Consider the following 22,024-nt stretch of genomic DNA (forward strand, 5'->3'; position numbering starts at 1 on the left):
CGTGGTTTATCTTAGATAAACACGGCATTCAGTTGTGGCGTCCAAAGAGCTCACAGGTGGCTGTGGGGTGACTCGGGACCCCTGAGCTCGTCCCCTGCTGCCTGCCATATTCATAACTAATCTCCTCCCCGGGCTGCAGGCACTCGGGGAGTTGTTGAGTGTCAGAGTTTATTTGTCCTGGTTTGATTAGCACAGACCTGGCAGGGCGTATTTTCTTTTTAATGGCTCCTTGCTGTGACAGTGAGGTTTTGGGAGGAGGAGGAGGAGAGGGGGGAGCCTGGCGTCATGTTTCCCCAGGCAAACACAGAAAAATGAAGGGCTGATGTGCTAGGAGGGAGAGAGGTGCTCTAGAGTCTTCATAACATTTTGTGTGGATATAAGAGCCAAACAGGCTCTTATAACAGGAGTGCTGAGAGGGAAGGAGAGAGGAGGGTTGTTACGACGAAATAAGGATGCCGTTTTATCTTCCTGTGGACTTTATTTTGAAGAAGAAGAGGATGCTTGGTGCATTTCTATCTTGTTGACTGTTAAAAGCCAGCTGCTGAAAGCCTACCCCAGCACAAACAAGGATGCAGGCAGGAATGCCCTGCCGGCCGCCTACCGCTGCTCCCGTCAGGGACCAGCCCCAGGGGTGTGTGTGGGGCACCTCGGGTGCCTCTGACAGACACCCCCATCCTGTGGTGCGGCACTTCAGCTGCTCGCCCTCCCTTTCCTCTTAATTCCCCCGCAGTGTTTGAGGGCTGAGTTTGAGCCCCTTACCTCTGGTGGGGAGAGGCAGGGCTGGAGGGACGCCTCCAGGTGCGGAGGTTCGGGGAGGGGGAGCTGGATTAACCCCTGCTGTGCATCCCCTTCACCCGGCTGCCCTCCCCAGCCCCCCGGCCCGCCGCCCCCGCCTCCACGGCAGCCGCTTTTGTGCCTCCCGCATCCTGCCAGGCAGGTGTCAGAGCCCTGAATGCGGGCAAAGGCCCCGCTGATGGATACCACAGATGGAGCGTGGAAATCGGCCCAATAGGCCTCAGCCACAGGCCATTTCTTAGGACCCAACAAAAGCCTCCAAATAAGTCAACAAAAATCCCAAAGATCACAAAGAGAAAGTGTCATTTGTCATTTGCTGTGGGTTTGTGTGGGGGTGGCGGCCCTGCTGCACTCCCCTTGCCTGCACCCGAGCAAACACGAGGAGGTCACTCGCCTCGCCTCGGCCTGGATGGCTGCGGGGATCAGACGGGCGCCAGGGCCACCGCCGCCCCGGGGAGCCCCGGGGCCAGGAGAATGAACACCCCACTGAGCCCCGGGGCCAGGAGAATGAACACCCCACTGAGTCCCGGGGCCACGGAATGGGCACCCAGGGAACAACAGGACCAGGAGAATGAACACCCCAGTGAGCCCCGGGGCCACAGAATGAACACCCCAGTGAGCCCCGGGGCCACGGAATGGGCACCCGGGGAACCCCAGGGCCAGCAGAATGAACACCCAGTGAGCTCCAGGGCCAGCAGAAAGAACACTCCAGTGAGCCCCAGGGCTGGTAGAATGAACACTCCAATGAACCCCAGGGCCAGCAGCATGAACACCTCAATAAGCCCCAGGGTCAGCAGCATGAACACCTCAATAAGCCCCAGGGTCAGCAGAATGAACATCCCAGGGAGCTCCAGTGGAGCAAGGGGGAGACTCTGTGAAATTAATCTTGCTTAAATAAAGAGCTGAGAAGATGGATGTGTGGAGGGTAGCTAGCTAATAAACTGCTACCAGAATCCTTCCTGGCCTTTGCTTTTTAAATTTTTTTTCATTAGCCTTATTTTAGTGAACAAAATGATCTATGGCAAGACAGAATTCATTCTGGCTGTTACACCAGGAGGAAAAGGCTGTGTAATATGCAGTTAAAAATGTCACTGTGTGTGAAGAAATGTGAGAGTTCTGCTTCCCTGGGTTGCAGGATGATAACCTTTCCATGATAACCCCTCTGCCTGCCTCTGTCAGGTGCACTGTGTTGTGGCCCTAATGCATGGGCTTTAAATGGTTGTCATGTTATTGTTATTTAATTATTCAAATGGAATGTCTTGCTGAGAGGAAGAACAGCCCACAGAATGACCTCTTGTGTGTCATTTTGTTGTTTGGTTTTTGCCCCGATGTGTCTATTTACAGTGTTTGGAAAAGGGATGGTTGCAGAACTCCAGGTGACTGAATGCCTGTGACATTGGGCAGTGGGGTTTTGCATTTGTGCTGAAAATCAGCATGCAGCATTTCCTTAGGCCACCAGATAGGTCATAAGCAGTTAAGGGACAAATAATTTCTCTTTAGTTCTGTAATTCCTTTTTTAATTACTCTTCATGACTCAGCAACTGGTAGTGCTGTTGGCTGCCTCTCCCATTTTGAGCTGTATAGTAAGAGGGGTTCCAGTGATCCCAAGGAGCCCAGTCAGGGAATCTCCTAGGGCAGTGAGTCTCCTATTTATAACTTGAAGGGTTGGAAAATTAAGATCATTAGGACACATATAAAGGTTTGTGATATGCAGGTTTTGTGTCTGTGGAGGTGGAAATAACCCAGCTAAAATCTCACCTGCTTTTCTGGGGCTGAATAATATCTTTGCATATCTTGGAAGTCAGCAGACCTGTTAATGAGATACTGCTTAGAGAGAGGGCAACACACTGTGACTATTAAACATATATAAAATATATATTGCTTCTCTAAAGGCTGTGGTGTATTCAATTTTTATGCTTAGCCAGTACTCTGACTGCCTTCTCAGCTACACAAAAACCTAATGGTATTTTAATTGGAAAATAAAAAGAATAATAAAGGCTTCCTTGATGATAGTGATATTTACGAATACTTTGTAAGAAATAAAACCAGTGCAGTTTGTAGTACAGACATGTAGCTATCCTTCGAGGTTACATTTGTCTGACTTTATATCACAGGGCAAATAAGACAAAAGAAGCCAATGTTTTCAATAAAGCTGCACATTGCAGTCAGGCCTGGCAAAAAGTAATGCCATGAAAGTAATTTCATATGATACACATTTTCTTCCTACTTTAATTTTATTACTTTCTCTTTAAATTCTTGCCCTTGATTACACATACTGTTCCAGACTCTTAGATTCTTTTTTTATTGCTTTACCTTTGTGCCTTTTGTATACTGCTTAGTGAAATATAAAGTGTAAATGAAGTCAGGGTTTTAGTTCTACATTCTTTTGCAGAAAGGAATGAGAGCATAGGGGACCATGTCAAGATTTTGCTAAGTCTTTATAAAGCATTTTAAAAAAGATAACGGTATATCTCCTGTCTCACTGAGTTGGTGAGGGAGTTAACTTCAGAAATTTACCAATAAATATCCCCTTTAAACTGCACATTTTTATTGGCATATACATATATATTTGAAGATGTTCTACACATGTGGAATCTGAAAGCACATTGAAAGAGTTCCTGAAATCTCAGGGTTTGATTTTCTTTTAAACTCATTGTACACAATTAAAGGCAGCTTTTGTCAGAGAAGTTGTCTCCAAAAGGGGCATTTCTGAATTCTGTTTCAGATCTCAACACACCAGGTAAAGGCAGGTGCAGTGGTAGCCAGTGTGACCCTGTAGTGTGGCTGGTGTGCTCTGCTCCAGCCTAGCTGGGCAGTTAGAGCTGTTCTGCTTAAGGTGGGTGATTTGTATCTGAGAGTGACATTGGGGAACTATATTTAAAATATCCTTTTAAAATATTTCTTTTTGCTCTTGAATGACAGTGTTGAGCCATCCTGGAGGGTTGTAACTTAGTTGATGAGGAAGGCAGGTGCCACTTGGGACCCTGGCTGAGAAGATTTGGGATTTGTCACTAATTCTGACAATGTAGTATGTTAATTTTGGGATACTCTAGATTGTCTATTTAATAAGGACTGAACTTGAACTGTTTAGGATAGGATGTTTGTGCTGATTCTCCTTTGTTGTAGAGAACAATATTCTCAAGAATGAGAACCTCTTAGTCCAGTCTTACTTGGGACAAACCTTCACTGCAAGTAAGAGACTCTGGGAGTTGATATTTGTTCAGTATATCAGTATATTGGTGCTGAGATCCATAGGAGTTTCTCCTTATGTCTGTGTATGCTGGGTCCAAGATATTGATGCTGTCTGGAAAATGAAGACATCTTTCACAAAAGAGCCACTGGTCTAGCAGTAATTGTTCTTTTTTGGTTTTTTTTTTTTTTTTTTTTTTTTTTTTTTTTTTTTTTTTTTTTTTGTGTGTGTGTGCAGAAATTAATAAACTGTTCAGCTGAATTGTCTGGAAAAGCACTTTGTGTTTCTCATGCTCTAAGTAAACAGATTAGGTGTATTTATTAGCTCAAACAGCTTGAGTGAAATTGGAAATGTAAGATAGCTAGAAAGGAACCTGGTGGGGGGTTTTAGCTGGAGCTTGAGAAACAGTTTGCTTCCAAATAAATTACATTAAAAGGGTTATATTAAATCAATGTCTATATCAATAATTTCTTTGGCACTGAAGAAATTGAAGTAGTAGCAGCAATGCTTGTCTTTCCATTGAACGAGCAGTTTCAGCATCGCTGGGGAGTGTCTGCCCTCTTTAGGTGGTTTCCCTTGACTCAGGCAAGAAGGAATGCTGGTTGCCTGGACAGCAGCTGATGCAAGTGAAGACTGGCTTTGAAAGTCTACTTTTTTGGTTCATTACCGTTTGCTGGAGAGGCTGTGGTTGGGTGCTGGAAGAGGTTCTGCTGCCTTCAGAGTCCTAGCTCTGTGTTCAGCTGTAGCTGGATTTCACTTGATGGCCAGGGGAAACAAGCAATGCTGTCAAGACCTGGCTGTGACCTCACTGTCTCCATGTCTGTGAAGTCCAGAAGGAGTTTCCATATTGATTTCTCTATAAACTGCTGATTGCAAGAGTTGGTAGCCCCTTCCTGGGCCATGGTCATGCCATGTGTGGTTTGTTTCTTGCTGACTTTTCTCAATTTCTGACTCAGGGTTTTTGAGGGGTATTTGGTCCAAGACAGTCTCCATGTAAAAGGATGTCATTGATTGATTCAATATTTTGCTGTTCTTTCTTCTTAAGTAAAGCTAATTTTTTGCCTTTTTTTTTTCTTTTTTGAGCATCAGCACCTCAGTCTGATGAAGGCTCTGACATCGATTCTGAACCAGATTTGCCTTTAAAAAGAAAGCAGCGTCGCAGCAGGACAACCTTCACAGCAGAACAACTGGAAGAGCTGGAAAGGGCTTTTGAGAGGACACACTACCCTGACATTTACACCAGGGAAGAACTTGCACAAAGAGCCAAACTCACTGAGGCTCGTGTCCAGGTATGTATAATATAAGCTGCCTAATGAAAGAAGTGTCCTTTTCTGTTAGCATGTGAGTCCTTTTATATTCCTTACATGATCCTGCTCTGGAGTAGAAGGAAAATGTTTTTTCCTTGTTTACTACTACAAAATGTTTTTTGTTTTTTACTACTCTAAACAACATTGTTTACAGCTATAGAGTTTGTACATCCGTACGTGGATGTTGGTTTTACAACTGTTTAAGAAAACTGCTTAGAAAAACTTTTGTGTCTTCCCCATTAATTGTTTCATACCTACGATGAATATAACACAGAATCTCTGAAGAAGAAGGTCTGATATCCCCATTTGTTTGTTTTATGCATTTAACAGCACTCTGCATGTAATCAGGTCAGCTGTTGGCCCAGTTTATGGTTACTTAACTGATTTCATCTGTTGTTGTCTGGGTCTTCCAGGCATTAAAAAAGGAGAGAAAAACATTTTTTTTTTAAAGACAATGAGTCTACAGAGCCATGCAAGTGAGCAAGGTGGCTGGTGCAGTATCTACAGCTCAGTTTTAGGTTAGATTTTGAGGCTGACTTGGTGTAAAATCTGTAATATCTATTTTATCCCCACTCTCAGCTTAATTCAAAAGAAAATAAGTGCTCAAATATCTTCTAAGTCTTCACAGCCTCATGTAGATCTGGATTGTCTAAAACAAGTTAATGTACCAGAGTGGTAACATGGAGTTGATTTAATTTTTTTTAAAAAAGCATTAACCTGGAATTTTAGCTGTCTAAACCCAGGAAAACAGCAACCAAATTATCTTGGAATAAACTGCACCCCACAGTTCAAGTTTCGATTAGGACTTATCCTGTTTAATATCAAAGAAACACATCCTGTGAAAAGTTTAATACTGCAGGCAGAATCTTCTGCTGCTTTTTCACCACTTGACATCTACAAATTGCTGGGAAAAGTACACCCCATTTAAATCAGTCTGAGTTGCAAGTGTTACTGAGCAAATGTCTGGTTGGGTGACAAGCAAAATGTTGAAGCTTGTGATCTAACAAAGGAAGAGAAATGAGTGGTGACTTGTGGTCTGACCAAGGATACAGGTGAATTTGGTTTCTTTGGTGCAACTCTATTGTGTTTTGACCTTTGAAACTCAGCCTGAGGCATTCAGACTGTGCAAACTGAAATAAGCAATACAAAACACCTCTCTGACTTTTTAAGACAATCATGCCTATTGCAGCCTGGCTGTATTATTGAGCATCTGTCTTGAAAGGCTCAGACTTTTTACCTGCTAAATGTTTTTGCAGAAGACTTCACGCCACATTTCTTGTAAGTGTTTGTTATGACTGTGAGAGAAAATCAGATGTGTGGATGAATTTGTCTGGAAGGCAAACTCAGTTGTGCATGACTCTTTTCTTAACATATTTGCTAAGTGAAATGCTTGCAAAACAGCTCCATAGATAGACTTGAGCCAGGTAAGACTAAATCAAGCCCCGGGAATCATTTGCACACAAAATAACAAAGATAACTTGCTTCACAAGTGTTGTTAGCAAGAGGAATGGGATCTAGGAGATGGTGTTTTGGTCTACGTTAGCTTCAGTGGAAAAATACGATAAAATGAAAAAGACCTTGTTCATGTTTTTCTAAATCAATGACCCACAGCTAGAAGAAAAGCAGAACTCTCATTAACATAACAGCTGTCTTAATGTGGCTTTAACCCTGTGACTTTTTACATTCCTCATGGCTTCCTTGGTTCCCTTGAGACGCATCCTGTCTCACACCACTCGTATGATCTACAGCCTCACAAATTCCCCAGTACCTCTGACATGGATATTTTACCTAACCCAGCATGGAAGAGAGTTCCCAGTCAATCAATGATTAAAATACCAGAACAAAACCTTTCTGGATTAAAGATGAGCTGGGGTTGAAGTAACCAGCCTGTGGGCAGTTTCCTAGTGCACTCCATCTGTCTGGTACACTTGAAGGCTGGCAGAATGATTTAGCAGTGGATTAAGGGATACAGGATTTGCCTTATCAGCATTCAGCACCTCTCTATAGCCCCTTAAAATAGCCACGTATGATGAGCATGAAATAAAAGACGACCTGTGAAAAGAAATAACCCTAAGAGACTTGAGGCTGAGAGGGCTGGATAGCTATACTGAAGTAGCATTCAAGCTTTCTTAGTCACACTTCTTTTTTGGTAACATTATGACAGACATCAGAGATACCAAATTTTATATGGATATATACACAAAGATCTCTTTGACTGCTTCCCAATAAAGCAATATCTAGAAGAGCTGGCTTTTGCAGCCTGAATTTAACTAAGCACAGAAATTTATTTATTGTTTTCCTCTGCAGCTGTAAGGTCCTATTTTGTACAGTTGTTTTATATTGTCTAGGTAGTTATTTAGTTGATTACAACTGGATCAACCTTGTTATTCCCTCAGTCACTCTGTGTAGTACTTTCATCTCATGTTTGGTTTTCTCTACCCTGCCACCCCTGTGCTTCCCCTTTCCTTCTGTTCCCTGAGGCCATTTATTACTCTTGTGAAAGGAAGAGTCTTACACCACTGAACCATATTTTTCTCACTTCCCACTGCTGAAGGGTAACCAAATGCATGTTTCTAACCTGGTTGCTTGGAGGTGGGGAAAAAATCTTGCCTCTGGTCTGAGATCAAGCATAGAACATATCAGCCCCTAAGGGGAATTTTTTGAGAGCTACAAGCAACTGAAAACAGACTTTACACTGTGAATGTTATTTGTGTACCTAATCATGGGACTAGGAAAGTCTTTTGGGGAAAGAAGTGTTCCAACAAATTCCACATTGTAAGAGTCATGAGATGTGTTACTATAATTATGGCAAATATTTAAACACTGGGTGTAATAAAGAGTTAAAATGCTCCCTGCAATTGCTCCTGCAGAACCTTTCCACTTGAGGCCTGTTGAGTCCTTTCCACCATTGTTTGAACCAAGATGTGATGTGGAACCAAGACAACATCTTCTGCTACCTCTTCCAAAGGCACTTGCTCTTCTCTTCCAAAGGCACTTGCTCTTCTCTGCACCTTAGATGCAGAAGGAAGAGGAGAGTTCTTTGGTCTTGTGAGTTTATCAGATAAAATTCAGAAAGATAAGTACAATCGCAAGGAGGGCCCTTTCTTTAAAAATAAAAAAGTGATACTCTGGGAATATGAAGTTGAAGGTTTGTATATTTTGAATATAAATTGCAACCCTGAAGTACTTTACCTGTCCAGTTTAAAACCTCATTAAAATCATCATTATATTGCAGTGCAGGCCCTTAAAGTCTGTGGCCTGGTTTTACTGACAATCTGAAGGCAAGTTTGAAAAGCAGATTTATCTCCAGTGTAGATCAAAGGCTCTTTCTGAGCTGCAGAGCTGGGGAATTATGGTTTCTGTAACAAATGGTGCATCAGGTATGAAGTGGGTAGTATCTTTTCTGGCTACCTTTGATTCCCTCATCCGGCTTGTTTTTAGACCTGGATGAACTGGGCAAGCTTTGGCAGCAGCTTGGAGCCTGTTTCAGATTGATGGTGGGGAGTATTTATGTCAATCTTTTGGCAAAGGATTTTTAAATAAGGTTCAGATTTGTCCTGTGGCTGGCCAGGAACCTGCCTTGGCCAATGGGGACTGGCCATGCAGGCAGATCTTTTGGGGCTGTGTGTTGATGGCAGGCATCCCAAATTGCCAGAAATGTGGTGCATGAGACTTGTGTATTGGACCATGTTAAGGAGTGCCCCAGCTGTATGGATCCTTGGGGCAGGAGGCCCTGCTGTGAGAAGCAGCTGGCACATGGCCTCCCTCTTTAATTCCAAAATGCAATGGGAAAAAATTATTTGGATTCTTTTTCATCCATGAATAATGGTAAAAAAGAAAGGCAAGTCAGGAAGAATTCTGAATCATAACTATTTCCCACCCTGAAGACTTTCTTCTCAGCCAAATCGCAGTTTTAAACTGATTTGCTTGAAGACATTAAAAAAAATAAGTTGTTTATCAACAGAGCATGTCTGAAAATTTAGGCAGATCTCTCCAGGCTACTAGCATGGAATTGAATGTTCCCATGTCAAAGTTGTAATCAGCTTGTAAGCTATTGTAAAAACCTTATTATAACCTCTACAAATAAGTCCCAAGAGCTCAGATGTCTTGAGTAGCTAGAAGAAAAAATATTTTTTAAAAAATTTAAGTGTTGTGCTTGCACATTATTTTCTTTGCTTCACTGTGGTACAGGGAGGGAAAGAGTTTGGAGAGGAGTGAGGGGAAAAGTGAGAGAAGAAGTTATGACTCTTTAAAGGCTCTGAAGTCAAATTTCTCAGCTTTAATAGTCTTTTCTCAGTAGAAAACAGTGAAAAACAGTCTCTGAGAAATCACTGGGGAAGGGGGAATCTGTGCCAAAAAAAAGTCTTAACTTGCTTTCAGCTCCTCTGAAATGGTTTGAGCATATATACTGAACTGCCCAGTCCTATGGGAAGATGGGACAAAGGAATGTAGGATGGATTCAAGAACACTCCCGACCTTTCATCAGATCTTTACAGTTATTCCTGATGTGGTTTACGGAGAATTTCTGATGCCTTTTCTTCAGACCGAACCTCTTGCATCATAAAAGGCTAAAGAAAGAAAATGCAGTGTGCATCCTTGCAGCAGATAACCCTGTAATTGCAGGTCCCCCCTCCCCTGTAAAAGGGGAAATTTATGGGTAAATTAACCAACAGCATTCATATGCAAGCCCAAGAGGACATTTTTCAACATAAAGGAAAAGAGGGATGTGATTTTGATTGTCTCTTTCTGGTCCCTGCTGCCTAAGGGCTCTAATTAGTGTCACTTTAAGTTATAAATACACAGTTCAATTGCTTATTTCTCAATAATTTTCAGAACTATTCAGCGGTAGCTTTTTAGAAGAATTTTTGTAAGACCGAGTCAAAGTTTTCTCAAAGAAACCTAAAAAATCAGAGAATGTTGGATCACACTGGGAGGTGGTAGGAAGTCCCTGTTCCCTTTGGCACAGTCCAGTGGCTTTTTGGTCTGTGTTGTTTTTTTGTTTTGTGTGTAGTGTGTTGGGTTACATTTTGACTTTTTTGTTTTGGTTTGGTTGTATTTTGTTTTTTTCGGGGGGATTGTTTGGTAAGTTTTTTCCTTTTATTCCCACTCCCGCCCTCCCCCCCCAATATGTTTTCAAAGAACTCTGGTTTCTAGCACACTGATAACTCATAGTATCCTAAACAGCATCACTTCCCATCCCCATAAAGAGCAGGTTTTGGCAGGCAGGGAACCCTCAGCATTGTGACATTCCCACTGGTGGCCATGGCAGGTTGCTCTCAGCAGGCTTTGGGCACAGCTTTAGGATGCTGTGAGGGAACATGGTGTGCATCTGTACACAGTGGACCTTATTCCTGTGAGGGTGGGGGTGTGCAGATGTCACAGTCAAGCTGATTTTTCGACTAGTTGTGTTGAAAAGCAATTCTGTTTCTACTCTTTCTTCATCCTATGGCTGCTCCCTGGCAGTGCTCTCCCTGCAGCTCATTGTACTGATTCCATGGTGAGCCAGGATGGAAACTCACCCTACTGAAAAAACAAACAAACAAACAAACAAAAAAACCCCAAAACAAACAAACAAAACAAAACAAAACAAACCCTCCCCCCCCCCCCCAAAAAAAAAAAAAAAAAGGAGGTTAAAAAACTTATTTCCTGTGCATGGCCTTGAAGGGCAGCTGAAGTAAGTGAGGTCTGGCATCTGTAGGGACTGCAGAAGCAGACACTGAGGATGTCTGTAGAAGTCACACTGCCATGTTTTGCAAAAGTAACAGAATCATCTCTGCCTGGGCTGTTGGAGATCAGCTTTGTTTGCGATTTCCTCCTTCAGCCTCCCCTCTTCCCAAGGCACCCCTGCTGCTTCTGGCACAGCCCACATTCTTTCCCTGGAGGAACATCCGCCAAGGACTCCTGCTTCCAGGATGGTCAGGCTTTGTTTTGAACATGTGAATTTTGTGGGAAGGGAGAGATGGGGAATAGTACAGTGGGGCAGGCAGTTACCATGAAAAAATATCATGAGGAAAAAACGAACCAGCCCCTCCTTCCCCCCATCTAAAATCCATCTAAAATTAGCAGTGCCGTTAACAATACATCAGTCTTTCAACTTTTGTGTTTCTGGCACTCGTGCTTGCAATGGTCAGGACTTTGTATAACAAAATATCCATGGGTTTTTTGCAACATTCACATCTTGAATGCTTTGCCCTGTTGAATCAGGGATCTTTTTGCCTTAAAAGCACACAGAGCACTCTGTGTTTATGATCAGACTGTCGAAATGTCAAGGCTAATTACACTAGTGTGTTCCCAAGTGAATAAATGCATCTTCTAAAGAATATCCTGTTGAGATCAACAGAATAAGATATTGGCATGATCACTTGCAAACTACTTTAAGAAAAAATGATAATAACAGGCAAGATCCAAATATCAGGAAATAGAGATAGAAGAAACCTATTAGTTCACCTTATCCATCTACTTGGTGCAAAATACAATTTTTATGTTCTGTTACAGAGATTCATGTTTTGGTCAATCCAGTCCCAAGTGCTTGAAAAACTGGAGCCTCCAGTACTTAAGGCATTACTTTCTCCGTTTTGTTCTATATTTTACCCTCTTGAGTTCTATTTTTGAGATATAAATGTTGGCCAGACACTGGGATTCAAGTTTGTTTCCAAATAATTTACATTCCATCTTTGAAAGTGACATAGGAACCAAGGAGTCCAAGCCTCATTACGGTGAGTGTGACTTGGCTTCTGTGCAAACATAGTTTTTGAACGCTTGGGTCCCTCAGCCAAGTCATGTTTCCTCTATCCATGTTTAGATAGTTTAGAGTTTGATTTCTGTTGTGCCCACTGCAGGATGGCACTTTCTCACAGGATGACACTTGGGATCTCCTCCAGGGGCTGCTTCCTCCATCCCTGCAGCCAGGTGATGACTGTGCCTCTCAAAAGGAGACTGTGGGAGAGCAGGAGAGTCCTATGGGGACATGCTAGATTTGAAAAAGCCACTTATATGATGAGGATTTTGTCATGTTGGTGGAAGTTGAAATCTGTTGCACATAAAGGGATATTGTATTTAAATCATATTGGAAATGTACAAACAAAAGAAAATATTCCCCCAGGTGTTTACAATATGTTTCTAAGCAGACACACTGGCTTGTGGTGACTGGATTTATTTTTAAGTCTTGGCTTGAGATTAGCAAAGTTTTTCAAGATTTCTTTAGTGGTAGTATTATACATGGATTTTTCATGATACATGAGGATTTAAGAAATGAAATAAAAATCTGGACTCTTGAAATAGATCAAGGTAACTGATTGTAGTCTAAGGGGTAGATCAAGGTAACTGATTGTAGTCTAAGGGAAATATTAAAACCCCCAATAATTTCAGTTAAAATACCATATAACTGCTTCTGAATAAATCTTAGGATTTGACTAATTTCAAGAAACATTACATAAAATGTAAATTAAATACTTAGTTTGAGTTATTTAGGTTTCAGTTATTTAGTTTCTAGTAACTTTTTCTTGACTTGGTGGCTTTTTAATTTTTGTTTTCTTATGTGCCTCTTCCATTCTGTGGTGGTGATCTTGTATGATATTAGTCTTCCTCTGCAGTTTTGAACTTGTTCAAGGGGTTTTGGTGAGTTAATTTAAGACTAACTCTGGTGCTAGTCAGGTGTCATCTGCCTTCTTGCCACTGGGGAAAGCAAGAGGGCAGTGTCAGAGGACTGTGCCAGTGCCGTGGGTGCCCATCCTGTAGTGCTTATTTAGCACATCCCAGTCACACAGGACTGAGGTGTCAATATACAGCCTTGTTTTTGCACAGCCCAGCCAGGTTGCTGCACGCCTGCAGAGTCCCTCTCAATGTTGCTCCAGGTGGCAACAAAGCTCTGTGCAAGGATGTCCATTTTGTGGCTGCTGCAGACTTTTTGATACCATTGAGTGTGTCCCTTTCAGAGATGTCTAACACGTAGCTGCAGCTGTGGAAAAAATGCAAGCCTACAAAATGAGCCTAAAATCTGTCCATAAATAAAAATATAAAACCTGGCATTTATGTAAATCACTTACTACTGAATTAAAGTTTGGGATCTGACTCATTTTGATAAAGATCTGGAGTTTGAAGGCAAATGCTTATCTGTGGAGAAAACCAAATCTTGTTACCTTACTTTCCTGAGTGAAATCCATTCACACAGAGTAGTTCAGCTGGTGTTGCCGAAGCACTTGGAGATCATGAGATAACCCTCTTGACCTGAAGAAGAGAGAGTGTCAAGGCAACAAGCTGTAGTTAATGACCTGGGTCAGCTAATTACAACAAGCGTTTGCTGTTCCCTGATCACTCTTTGACCTCCATTATCCTCCCTAAGTGTTGTTTGGATCTTTAGCAAGGTCTCTTTCTTGCTCTACAGGCTGAATCTAGACCCATCCTCAACTACTGCTCACTGCAGGTTTTGCATCTCCCATCCTGGTGCCTTGTCCCTGCCAGCTGGTTTCAGAAATAGTTCATGTGGAGGCAGAGGGGGGTTAGTATGTATAGCAAAACAACAAGAGAGGGATTTGTGACGTGGAACAGAGGCTCTACCTATCCCTCTGTCCTAGATCTTAAACTGGAGTGGGAGTGTATAATTGAGGAGTAGGTGTTGCGGCCAAAGGAGGAGGCAGCTGTGTGAACTGAGCATCTCATTCTGAAAAGAGGATGAAGTCAGAACAAACTACATGGTGACAGATGGCCTGTGTCAGAAACCAGATGGCCCAGTGAGTCCCACTTCTCCTGTCATGAAACAGCAAGCAGAGGAGAAGCCCCCAGTGTAGCCCAAAATGTTGTTACCCTCTTGTGTGAGGGCCACTCATGGTTTATAAATGGTGTTACACTTAGGATCCCAGTCTGTGATGCCTGATTCATAAGCCAGCAAGGGATGCTTGCTGGAAGGGTCACAGATCTGAGCCCCATCTTACTTATAAAAATACATCTATATGTGGGTCATCAGCCAACATGCCTCAGCAGCTTTCAGGCCAGGCTGCCTTACAGGCTGTGCAGATCTACTTTATCAGATGTTAACACTCAGTTGAGGTCTTATCTAATTAATTGTATCTATAGATGAGCATTGCAGCTGCTTCAGGGTGTAGGATTATGAGCAACTGGCTTGTTTACAAATGTGTGCTGTCTCTTACCTTAAACAACCATTCTTTCCCTCAGTGTTCAGCCATGGAGTTGTGAGCTGTGATCAGCAGCCTGCTCTGACCCTGCAACAAGGCAATGTGCCTGCACCCTGCTCCAGGCACCCCTGCACTGATTCCTTGCCCTTTCAATTTGTGATGTGTGGAATCGCTATAATATTAAAATTAACAAATGTGTTTTGCAACTCCTGTTATGTCTGCATTTGTGGTGTCTTGCCTCTTCCTATCTCAGATGTAGTAAGAACCATCCAGAAACTTAAAACATGAACTGAGAATGATGTGAAGAAAAGCAGATTTATAGCTAAAATGTCCCACAAGTCCAAACCCCATCTGGTCGATGTGCTGTCCTGGGAACGAATTTCAAAGTGTTTCTGAAATGCTAATCTAGTACTGAAGTTCTGACCTACTGTTGTAAGTTTATTAAGAGTTGTTGTGTACATATGTGAACACATGAAAACTTGCTGGGAGGGATTTGTGTATTTTGTACATAGGGCTTGTATTTTTCTAATTAAAAGCTTAAAGTTCTGTTGGTCATTAGGGCAGTATAGTATCCCAATATATAAATACGTTCATTAAGTGATGCCACTAACTTGTCAGCAAGTTAAAGACAATACAGTACAGTCTAAATAGCTTTGGCTGGCACTTAGATTAAATGGAGAGGTTTCGCCTTTCTCACTAAATCTGGCACAGTAATGATAGTGATTAAAACCATTAACACTTGAAAGAGTAGCAAGCTTTTTTTCTCAGGAAAGGCTGTATTTGAGAGGAAACTATGGATCAGAATGCCTGTGTTGAATCTGTTGGACCATGGAAATGTGTGCCAAGGGCACCTTTCTTGTCTTGGAGCACTGAGTTCTGTGTGCATCTTCTGCATCTCTCATCTCAGACACTGAGCATGTTTGAAATACAAGGCCGTTATTTCTGATACATCTGTATTAAACATGCAAAATCAAATATTCATATTTAAAACATTTGCAGGTCTGGTTTAGTAATCGTCGTGCCAGATGGAGGAAACAGGCAGGAGCCAACCAACTGATGGCTTTCAACCATCTGATCCCTGGGGGATTCCCACCCAGTGCCATGCCGACTTTGCCAACATACCAGCTCTCTGAGCCCTCCTACCAACCCACCTCCATACCCCAAGGTACAGTAGCCCACAGGTACTTGGTTAAAATAGTGTTATTGGGGGTGTTTCCTCATCTGTTGTAGAAATATTTTCTTTTCTAATGTGTGGGCTAATTTAGTGTCTGGCTCAGGGAGGACCCTGCAAGCCTGCTTATTTTAAGCACATAAGAACTCAGTTTTGTTTTGCTGCAAGAAAGGAGTGGTTCCATGTGAAGGGTGCTCTCCAGAGAAATAATCACCTTCTGCCCAGCTGGCGTGCAGATTTGGTAAAGTGACAGACACTCATCCCTGCCCTGCCCTGCACTGGCCTGCTTTACTGGAAGTGTCTTGTGTGATGTAGAAGGAGACCAGGTGCAATATTTGTTGTGACCATCAGCAATGGAGCATTGGAACTTCTGTAAATACTCTAAATATTTACCTGATGGTGGAAAAAACAGCTATTCAGACAGTATTGTTTCCCATCAGACATTAGCCAGTCTCAGTAGGGTAAAAATTTTTTCTTGATGTAATCAGAAATTCTGTGAACTTTGATGGATTGGAGTGGGAGGGAAAAGACCCACAAAACTAGGCTATGTTAGATTTTACTATTAAATAAAAACCTTACGAGTGACATTTTATAAAATAAATTATGTATTCTTATTGCTTCCTTCTTGAGATTTTGATCCTAACTCTTGGTGGAGGTTCTAATTGGGGGAATTTTTCAAAGCCCAGGGCTTCTCCCATCCACTGCTTGACTTGATACCAACCATGGTGGGATTTCTAAGCTATGACCAGGAGGGGAAAGCTGTTCTTAGAAGTAAACAAATATTTTCCTTAATTTTTATATATAGACATATATAAAAAAAATATTGCTGACAATATGTGCTCACTAAGGGGTGTCTGAAAACCACATGTCTCTTGTTATGATATCTACAGTCTGTTTAAAAATTTTTTGTGTAAACTCACAGGCCAGTTAGATATCCAGCAATATAGATTTACTTTTCTGCTTAACAGTTATTTAGATGCAGGTTCTGATGCAGTTCTCTTAAGCTGAGCTTCACATAATGAACTTATTATGCCAGAAGTAAAGGAGGAAAACATATCAACGTGTTTCTTCTGCTTCCAGCCGTGTCTGATCCGAGCAGCACCGTCCATAGACCTCAGCCTCTCCCTCCAAGCACTGTACACCAAAGCAGCCTCCCTTCAAACCCAGAGAGCAGCTCTGCCTATTGCCTCCCCAGCAGCAGGCACGGATTTTCCAGCTATACAGACAGCTTTGTGCCTCCGTCCGGGCCCTCCAATCCCATGAACCCTGCCATTGGCAATGGCCTCTCACCTCAGGTCAGTCCTGTGTTTTCAGACAGAGGATTTGCTGTATACCAGAACCAAAGAGTCTATTCCCTCAGGCCACAGTATAATGAATTGCCAAATTTAAACCATAATGTATTCTTTATATAAGCCACATGATTTCAGTTTGCTAGTTTCCTTTTTTTTTTTTTTTTTTTTTTTTTTTTTTTTTTTTTTTTTTTTTTTTTTTTTTTCCTCCTACTGGCTGAATGAAGAGTCATAGCTTATATTTAATTTCAACTGATTTATAATGGAATCATGCAGACTTCATGTTTGCATTCAGTGGTCAAGCATTTGTAATGTACTGCTCTCTTCTCCTGAAGATCCATGGGTAGGTACAGAAAACAGATCTTGTACTTTTTCTGTGAATAAAATATCTCATTAAAATAACCTCATCAAGATTTTACCAAGTGGTCCAGGAAAATTATTAGCAAGAGTTCCAAGGACTGAGAAATGTGTATTGAGATGAGCTATAATCAAGTTATAAATACATAAATTAGCAGTATTACAGCTCTTTGGCAATATGTAAATGCATGAATACCATAATTGTTTTTCTAATTTGCGTGAGCTCTTTTAAGGAAATCAGGTTAATAAATTGCCTTGATAATTGAGTGTCAAAAGATTGGTCAAATTTTCCTACACACAGCATCTGTGTGAAGCTGACATTATTAGTTAAAGCTTGAATAGATGGTAGTTTATTTTATTAGCAAGAGCTGTGCCCAGGTGCTTGGAAAGAGCTGTCCACTAAATTCTGAGGAGCCACAAAGAGGATGCAATCTATAATTACGATCAGGAATCTCTTCAGGGCTGAAAGTGAGAGTTTTAACAGCTTTATCTGCTTTCTACCCTTTTTTCCTCTCAGTGGTTAGAAAAACAGAGAGAAGCTCAGAATGACACAAATGAAAAGTGAAAAGACAATTATACTCAATTACACACTAATCACTGACTATCACCGCTGCCTAAGCAGGGAGAGGGCATTCTAATAAGCAGAAAATGAGATTTTAATGGCACAAAGGGTGGCCAAAATAACGACTCGTATATCTTTGCCTCCTTCGTTTTCTTCAACTTGTGGTTTGCATCTCGGGAGTGCAGTTCCTGGTTCCTGTGCAACGGTGATAACTCTGTGCAGCTGAAAAGTTCAAAGCCACTGGAGTTGAAAAGAATGAATAACAAAGGCAATGAAATAAACATTTTTGCCCAAAGGCAAAAGTTCATAAACCCTTTTTTGTAACGGTAAATGTAATTAAGATTCACAGATTCCTATAGCATAGAGTGGGGTACAAAACTTTATGGCTTGAAACCTCAGGAAAAAAATACCACCAGAAAAACAAATGGATGTACTTCCAACAAGACTTGAACAGATTTTGTTTGAAAGAATTCTGATTTCTAAATGCAAACGTCAACAAAATCCATGACATGATATTAGTTGTTTCTGTTTGTTGTTTTTTTTTTTTTAAATGGCTAGTTTCATAGTGTGGAAGGCTTCCACATTTTTTACATGATTATCTATCTGGTTTTCAGTGTTAATCCATAAAAAGTAGTTGTTAGTGTCAGTTTAAATGTGTGTTGGTTCTGGCTGTGGAAAATGTGATCTTTTTTTTCCCCTTTCACAAAGCTTTTATTGTCTGTGACACAGAAGTGGAGCACAAGAGTAAAGAAATCTTGTGATGGCTGGGCAAAATGGGACAAAAATGTGAGGCCAGGTCTCCTCCTGCCAAAGTCTTGCTGGTTTGAGGTTTGATGTAATCAAAAGGAGATTCTGTGCTTTTTTTAAACCCAGCCCTGTCTTTACACTAGGAGACTTCTGTTGTTTTTTGTTTGTTTGTTTGTTTGTTTGTTTTCCTTAGACTTCTGAAACCTTTTTCTAACCCAGTGTTTAGCACTTCTGGCTGTGCCCAGCAGCTCTGCCAACAGGTTTAGGAGGATGCTGATCCCTCTAAAGCTGACATCGTGCTTTCATTGCTCAGTGCATAGAGGAGATTACTTATATCCGTTTAGATTTGGAACAACTTCTTGGCAAATGAATGATTACCTTCAACAGATGTTAAAAATCTTCCCATCAAACAATCAAAAGAAAAACCTAGACATAAATTCATGTGGCATTACCAACAGCTTCTCTATATCAGTTTTGGCACCTAAACAATGAGTTAGAGACATGCATAAAATGTAGAGATGTATAAAGTGACACACTCAGATTTTGTGTTTGTATAATGCAGTAATATAGCCTCAAATATGTAAATTATGTACAACAAATTGTGGGACTGTAGCAAACCAGTGAAATTCTTGATGGCCAAAGGAGCCTCAGCTGCTGGTCACAATGTTGGTGTGTGAAATGTCCCTCAGTTCTGGGTTGTGTCACTGTGCATCTCCTGTCTGTGCTTCCTCAGGACTCTTCCTGAGGTGCTGAAAGAGAGGCTGAGGTAAGGTAAAGTTGAAAGTCAGCTCTGCATTTGGGGTTTCACGAAAAAGGGAAATGGGAGTTTTCCTGCTGAGTGGGCATGTTGCACTGCCCTGCCTGTGTGCATGGAATTTAGATGAGAAAGAAAGAGGGTCTATTTACTAGCCAGTGCATTTTTTACCACAATAAATCTGGGTGTGTGCACAATTAACATAATGTTTCCACCCATCCATGTGTCTCTTGCGGGCAAGTGCTCCTGACAAACAGTCTAAAGCTGAATTTGTGGTGACTGTAGCAGGGAGGGTGAAGGGGGGCTTTGTCTGAAGCCCAGATAATATTTTGTGATTTAAAAAAAACCACCCTTAGAACATACAGAACAAAATCTAATACTAAGATATGCAGGATCATATTCTTAGCAGACTTTAACCACTTTCTCCTCTTTGTCATCGATTTATTACAAATGAGGTCTGACACAAAGATGCCAGAGGAGCATTATTTTCTATGTGGAAAGGTTCCATTCTAACATTTTTCTTGAATATGATGGACAGATACGGTGTTTAAGGCAAGCACTGGCAAAGGCAGAGGACAAGCAGAGACACCTAGGGTGATGTAATTTTATTTTTATTGTGTTAGCCTTGAATTTTGGGGCAAGAGGGACTGTATTCCTCAGTTCTAGGAAGCAGAATGCTCCATTACATACCTGTCTTGCAAGCTATGTGTTGAAAAGTTGTTGATCTTGTTTAAAAATATAAGAGAACAGAAAGAGTTCCACTTTGATACTTTTTAACATCAAGACAAGATCTGCAGAGATCCTTCAGATGACTGATTATTCTCCTTGCTCATCTGGTTTATTCATTACTACCTGGATGTGGTGAGAGAACCTCTGTCTTGCAGGCATGGAATGGGTTGACTTTTGCTAGAAAAAGTCAGGGATTAGTGTCTTGGGGAGCTGGCAGCCTGGAGTGTTTGTATTTCATGAAAAAGCAACTCAACTGCAAGCATGCCATCTCAGCCAGGGCTCTTTGAATATAATGTCAGAAAAGAGATTATTAGTGTGTAATATATGTAAATTGCATATTTTTATGTTTTCTATGCCTATTATGCAGCTTCTTGCCTGTCATGCATACATTTATGGGGAATATTGTATTTCCTTTTCAAATTAGGTTTTAGTTGCTTAGTGAATTTTCTTTTAACAAATGTTTTTTAACTCAGAATTATGAGGGGATAGCATATCTGGACGTTAATGTATGTATACAGGACTTAGGCATGCTTTTGGATTGGCATGGCACTTTATGATTAGTGGCCATCACTGGCTTTTTGCTATGAAGCAGAACAGTGACTGCAGAAACACTTGTCTCACAACTGCAGGTGTATTGTCTTAGTAAAGGGCAGATTGTTTTAAAGACAGGATATCACTATTTTGAACTGCTTCATTTAAGATAAGGAAAAAGGCTTTTCCGGTGTACATCGACATCCCCTGACCTCCTCATGTGCTTTTTATTAGTGTCAGAGCAGCAGAGTTTGCCCTGCACCAGGTCAGGCAGTTTGCTGGTTTGGAGAGTGATGTTCTGGCTGCTGTGGATTCAGGTGGAGCAGCAATACTCTGCCTGGATTGCTGCCCACGAGGCCATGTGCTTCCTCTATTTAACCTGTAGGATATTTAACCTGTAGGATAGTTAACCTCTAGGATATTTAACCTGTAGGATAATCCAGGCTTAAACAGTACTTCAGTTTTAAGGTTTTACTGGGCAAAGAACAAATGTGTATAGCTTCTCTGCTACTAGGCATAGTTGTTTTTCCTCCTTGCCCTCTAGAAAACTTCTCAGATCTACTCTTTTCTCTTCCTTGCCTTCTCCCCCCATAATTGAATCAAACCTGTAGCTTTAAAGGCTGCAGTTTTAACAGGGGAAGTGGACTGAGTATTGAATGAGCTGTTGTAGGAGATCATAACAGCCTTTAATAAAGTTTGCAGTTTCATGCCATTACCTGAAGCTCAGGAATAATCTTGATAAGAATATCCCAAACTTTTCCGTGAACAGTAGTAAAGATGCAAGCTGTTTCAAGACTTCTTTCTTCTACTGTCAAAACATTTCACTGCCTGAGTTTAAGAGTTACCTTGTAACTCCTTTTGGTGAGATAGATCTTAGGCAATGCACTTCTCTTAAGTCTTAGAGAGCACTTGGTTCTTATTAACCTGATGTATGGAACCGATAGCAGCTGTCGAATCAGTTCGATGTGTTCATATTGTCTTGTTAACTCTGTTTTTAAGGGAGGCACAGGAACCAGGGCTAAAAAAATTTCATTCCCTCATTAAGAGGGGCAAAAGCAGCAAAAAAAAAGCAACTATAAATTCATCATACTTCTCCCTATGCCTTCTGTTGGATTACCTTGAACTGGTTGCCCACAGAAACATTTGGGTTCAAGTCCCACAGCAACATGAAGCTCATGATCTTTGGCACAGTGCACTTGGCTTTGAGAACTCTTTGCTTAATGACCCAAGAACATGAGACAGGGCATGGATTTCTTGTGAGTAAGAAAGTTAAGTCACATGATGTAATTTTCATGAACACAAGTTTTTGTTCTTTTTATTTTTAATTTAAAAACAGAAATTCAGACAATAAAGTTGATTATTTTTTGTTTCTGTGAGTAAAACAGATGAGATTCAATAGTTTTGTAATTTTTACTGTGTAAAAATAACATGTATTATTTCTCTAGTAAATTTAAGAATCTT

General features: G+C 41.3%; 1 protein-coding gene across 3 annotated transcripts in view; it reads left to right on the plus strand.

Moving 5' to 3' along the window:
• PAX3 (paired box 3) overlaps positions 1-22,024 on the plus strand; it is a 74,271-nt gene that overhangs the window by 45,725 nt on the left and 6,522 nt on the right. For 2 of the 3 annotated variants that reach the window (XM_083868858.1, XM_083868859.1), the window contains exons 5-7: positions 5,069-5,274; positions 15,423-15,588; positions 16,675-16,889. In XM_083868858.1, the coding sequence (XP_083724984.1) occupies positions 5,069-5,274; positions 15,423-15,588; positions 16,675-16,889 (587 nt within the window). The remainder of the gene's footprint in view (positions 1-5,068; positions 5,275-15,422; positions 15,589-16,674; positions 16,890-22,024) is intronic. The other variant, XM_083868860.1, reaches the window with a different exon arrangement.

The sequence above is a fragment of the Zosterops lateralis genome (genome assembly GCF_965231275.1).
Source record: "Zosterops lateralis genome assembly, chromosome: 10".
In the NCBI taxonomy this organism is placed as follows: Eukaryota; Metazoa; Chordata; class Aves; order Passeriformes; family Zosteropidae; genus Zosterops; species Zosterops lateralis.